This window comes from Sinocyclocheilus anshuiensis, unplaced genomic scaffold, assembly GCF_001515605.1.
Source record: "Sinocyclocheilus anshuiensis isolate Anshui unplaced genomic scaffold, SAMN03320099.WGS_v1.1 scaffold992, whole genome shotgun sequence".
Lineage (NCBI taxonomy): Eukaryota > Metazoa > Chordata > Actinopteri > Cypriniformes > Cyprinidae > Sinocyclocheilus > Sinocyclocheilus anshuiensis.
The window spans coordinates 33,824-38,352 of record NW_015552610.1 but is presented as its reverse complement, the minus strand read 5'-3'; the positions used below and the strand labels follow the sequence as shown (position 1 = coordinate 38,352).

General features: G+C 36.3%; 1 protein-coding gene across 1 annotated transcript in view; it reads left to right on the top strand.

Annotated features, from left to right (window-relative positions):
- The window catches only part of LOC107665907 (myomesin-3-like), a gene marked incomplete at its 3' end in the record, with an annotated part of 40,772 nt that overhangs the window by 6,406 nt on the left and 29,837 nt on the right, over positions 1-4,529 (top strand). Inside the window, exon 2 of the mRNA XM_016456970.1 lies at positions 466-592. Within this exon, the coding sequence (XP_016312456.1) occupies positions 486-592 (107 nt within the window). The remainder of the gene's footprint in view (positions 1-465; positions 593-4,529) is intronic.

Sequence of the window (4,529 nt, the reverse complement as noted above, 5' to 3'; positions counted from 1 at the left end):
AATGTGTGTGTGTGTGTGTGTGTGTGTGTGTGTGCGTGCGTGCGTGCGTGCGTGCGTGCGTGCGTGTTTGTTTGTCTTTTATATTTTATTTAATATTTATTATGTTTCAAGCAATGACATTTTTTTTTTTTTTTTTTATATGGTTTTAGTTTTAGTCAATGAATTGCCCTAAAAATTCATTTTTATGCGAAATATTCTATATCCTTGAGTGAAATGTGTGCTCTTGACAGGTTTTGTGAGATTAACTCTTTATTGTGTTGCCATAATAAGGCCAGGGCCACATGTAGAGTGAAGATTGAGACTATAATATGTTGCATAAGTCATGTACTCTATAATATGGTTTTTGTGGTCTGTTTTTTGGAGAGGTGATGGGAATGGGCCGTGACTCGTCTTGTATCGGCACTGGTGTGTGTCTGCTGTTGTGTGTCTGCCTTCTGACAGCCGTGTCGTTCTGCTCCCATGCAGGTGCTGCCGAGAGCTTCGCCATGGCAACCAAAATAGTAACCCAGCGCTGCCAGGAGGAGCAGATGGAGCAGATGTCTCACAGCATGCAGATGTCGTCCCAGATCAAGAAGAGAAAGTTCAAATCCAGGTAGAAGCCACACTGACCCTCGAAACACGCGGTGAAAATTCCTCTGCATCAGGCCCCTGCATTCACACGCTTCCCAGCTTTAGAAAACCAGTGTAAATCATCAGCCGAATTACCAGTATTAATTAGTGAAGCTCAGTCTGGTGTCCCTCGATCAGAGAGCAGCTGTGTCAACATACGAGCTCTTATCGGCTCCGTTCAGCTCTTCTGAGGCTTTCTAATGACGAGCCTTGAAAAGAGGACATTGAACATGTTTTCAGCGTTTACTCATCCTCGTGCTGTTTTAACCTGTAGGATTTTCTTTCTTCCATAAAACACAAAAGATACAAAATGCAGAATGTCTGAGCTACTCTTTTCCATTCAGTATAAGTGGCTTCTGTTAGCAAGCTTTAAAAAGGACAAAAAAATCACCACAAAAGTAGTCACATAATATATGATAATATTATATTATATTATAAGCTGTATTTTCAGCATCATTACTCCAGTCTTCAGTGTCACATGATCTTCAGAAATCATTCTAACGCTGAATTGAAGAAATTCATGCTTTTATTCATCATGGATGCATTGAATTGATCAAAAGTGACGGTAAAGACATTTATAATGTTGCAAATGATTTCTATTTCTAATAAATGCTGTTCTTTTGAACTTTCTCTTCATCTGTGAATCCAGAAAAATGTATCATGGATTCCACAAAAATATTTGGCAGCTCAACTGTTTTCAACATTGATAATAATCAGAAATGTTTCTTGAGCAGCAAATCAGCATATTAGAATGATTTCTGAAGGATCATGTGACACTGAAGACTGGAGTCTGTGACACTGATGCTGAAAATACAGCTTTGATCACAGAAATAAATTACAGTTTAACATATAATCACATAGTAAACAGATATTTTAAATTGTAATAATATTTCACAATTTTACTGTATTTTTTAATCAAATAAATGCAGCCCTGGTGAGCAGAAGAGACTTCTTTAAAAAAAAAGTAATTATTCCAAACTTTTGGCTGGTAGTTTATAAAAAAAACTGAGTTTCCTTTATGCAAAATATTATTTATTTTTTCTTTCAATTTTGGGGTCAAATGTGACCTGGACTGATGGTTTCATGAGATTCCCACATTGTGGGCCAAATTCAGAGGCAGTGTGTTTTGTTCTTGTGGAGAATGCAATGCATTGCAACCTAAAAGTTTATTATAGCATCTTAGCAACATATGAAAGTGAAAAGTAAAAGTGATGTGACATGTGGCCAAGTATGGTGACCCATATTTGGAATTAGTGCTCTGCATTTATCCCATCCTAAGTGCACACACACACACCGTGAACACACACCCGGAGCAGTGGGCAGCCATTTATGCTGCGGCGCCCAGGGAGCAGTCGGGGGTTCGGTGCCTTGCTCAAGGGCACCTCAGTCGTGGTATTGAAGGTGGGAGAGAGCGCTGTACATTCACTCCCCCCACCTACAATCCCTGCCGGTACGAGACTCGAACCCACAACCTTTGGGTTACGAGTCCGACTCTCTAACCATTAGGCCACGACTTCCCCGGATCTAAAAATATCAACTTGATCTAGATATTTGAACGCATCGCACATGCCGTTAACTGACAAAAAGCCTTGTTTACAGTTCACCTAATAATACAATAATGTTGCCCAAAGCTGGTGGGTTTCAGTTACTTGAACTTCTCTTCTGACTGATTTGACAGTCAAAGTGAAAAATCCGACAGCGTTTGTAAATTAATCTCACGCATCGCCATTCTTCACTCAAGCTCATATTACACAATTAATCGCAAAAACTTCCCTCTTTTCTTTTGTTGGCCTGTCAGGACACATTTAGATCCGCAGACATACAAATGAACTTCTGCTTTTGTCAATGTGTCAGTCACACGTGTTCCTCTGTGAACGGGACAAACGTTTAATAACACAGAATCTGTGAGAGTCTAAACAGACACGGATGTGTGGATCCTGATTGACTGAATGACTATTTCTGCCTTGAACCCTGCTGACATGATTGCATTTATGAGATCAGCACACATAAACACCACAGAAGTCTCGTAAATACCAGAGAGAAACTCGAGATTCTTTGAGCCCCAGCTGTTCGTGTTGAGGCGTGTTATTTCATGAATCAGAGGCGAAGAAATCTGATCATATTTTATTGAAATAATTTGTTAATATTGACTTTTTACACATTTTGTGTACTTTTGACGAAGTGTAGCTATAAAGCTTGAGAGAAAATACAGGCTGCTACTCATTTAGCCAGTTTATCAGAGAGAAATATGAAACAAGATGTGAAATTGCCAAAAAGGTTCACTTTATTTTGATTGAATACACGTCTCGTTATAAGGACGGTGATGCCCTCTTGAAACAAGCAGATCACTCTTTTAAAAAATGCTGGTAAATCAAACAAAAAAAAATCTGCAAGGAAAATATGATTAGGTAAAAAGTCATGAAAATAACAAATATCTCGAGCCACTAAAACAATAATTCATCTTATAACTGTGTAAGAACATGGGAAAACTAAAAATATATATATATTATTCATTTTGTTGCAAAATCATGTTTGCATTACTCTTTGGTACAGTAGGTTTTATTTAGTTAGTTACTTTTTTATTACTACTATATTCAGATGTGTTTTGCTGTTTCAAAGCAGGACAATAGTACTTAAGAAAGACAAATATAATGTTCAAAAGTTTGGGGTTAGTAAGATTTTTTGAAAGTAGTCTCTCCTGCTCATCAAGGCTGCACCTATTTGATCAAAAATACAGTAAAAACTGTAATATTGTGAAATATTATTACAATTTCAAATAGCTGTTTTCTATGTGAATATCTGTTAAACTGTAATTTATTCCTGTGAACAAAGCTGTATTTTCAGCATCATTACTCCAGTCTTCAGTGTCACATCATCTTCAGAAATCATTCTAATATGCTGATTTGCTGCTCAAGAAACATTTCTGATTATTATCAATGTTGAAAACAGTTGTGCTGCACAATATTTTTGTGGAGACCGTGATAAATTTTATTTTTCAGGATTCACAGATGAATAGAAAGTTCAAAAGAAAAGCATTTATTTGAAATATAAATCTTTTGTAACTTTTTTTAAATGCATCCTAGCTGAATAAAAGTATTAATTTCTGCTTTTGAACAGTAGTGTATATTACATTGTAAATGTACAATGACAAATGCATCCATTTCTAAGAGCATTAATAAGTGAGACTGTTAAGGTTACACAAAACACCTGCAATGTCAAAATAACCTTTAAACCGGTCTGAAGCAGAGCTCTGAGCTGATGCCCATACTGTATCAATCAGAGGTTACTCAGCCTTCGCTTCAGTGTAGATCTCATTTTGTCTGATAATTAGAGAGTCTGTCTCCATCAGCTGACAGGGAACATGCAGTGAAGTCTAAGTCCAGGCCGTTAAACAGGACGGCTCCCCGTTAAACCCTCGCATGCAGCGTTACAGGCCTCTGAGAGCTCAAGCACAGACAGCAGCCGTCACTCTGACACAGATGTACAAAACTAGATGGAGAACAGCGGACATTCACACCTGTATGCACTTACATTTGAATACAGAAAGTGAAAATATAGAGAGTAATATAATAATATTAATGATATTGGATAACGGTGTTGAGAAACAGGGATATATCAGAAATTACAAAATTCCTTTATAAAAAGTGTACTTTACTTTACTTTACTTTGAACATAAAGTTTACTTTACTTTACTTTACTTTACTTTACTTTACTTCAAACAGGACTAGATTTGTACAATTTCTGACCACAAATATATTCCTAACCTTTCAGTAAAATTAAATTAAACTAAATTAAATTAAATTAAATTAAATTAAAAAGTAAAGTAAAGTTCACTTTTTATGTTCAAAGTAAAGTTAAGTTTAACTTTACTTTACATTAATTTACTTTACTTTACTTTGAACATAAAAAGTGTACTTTAC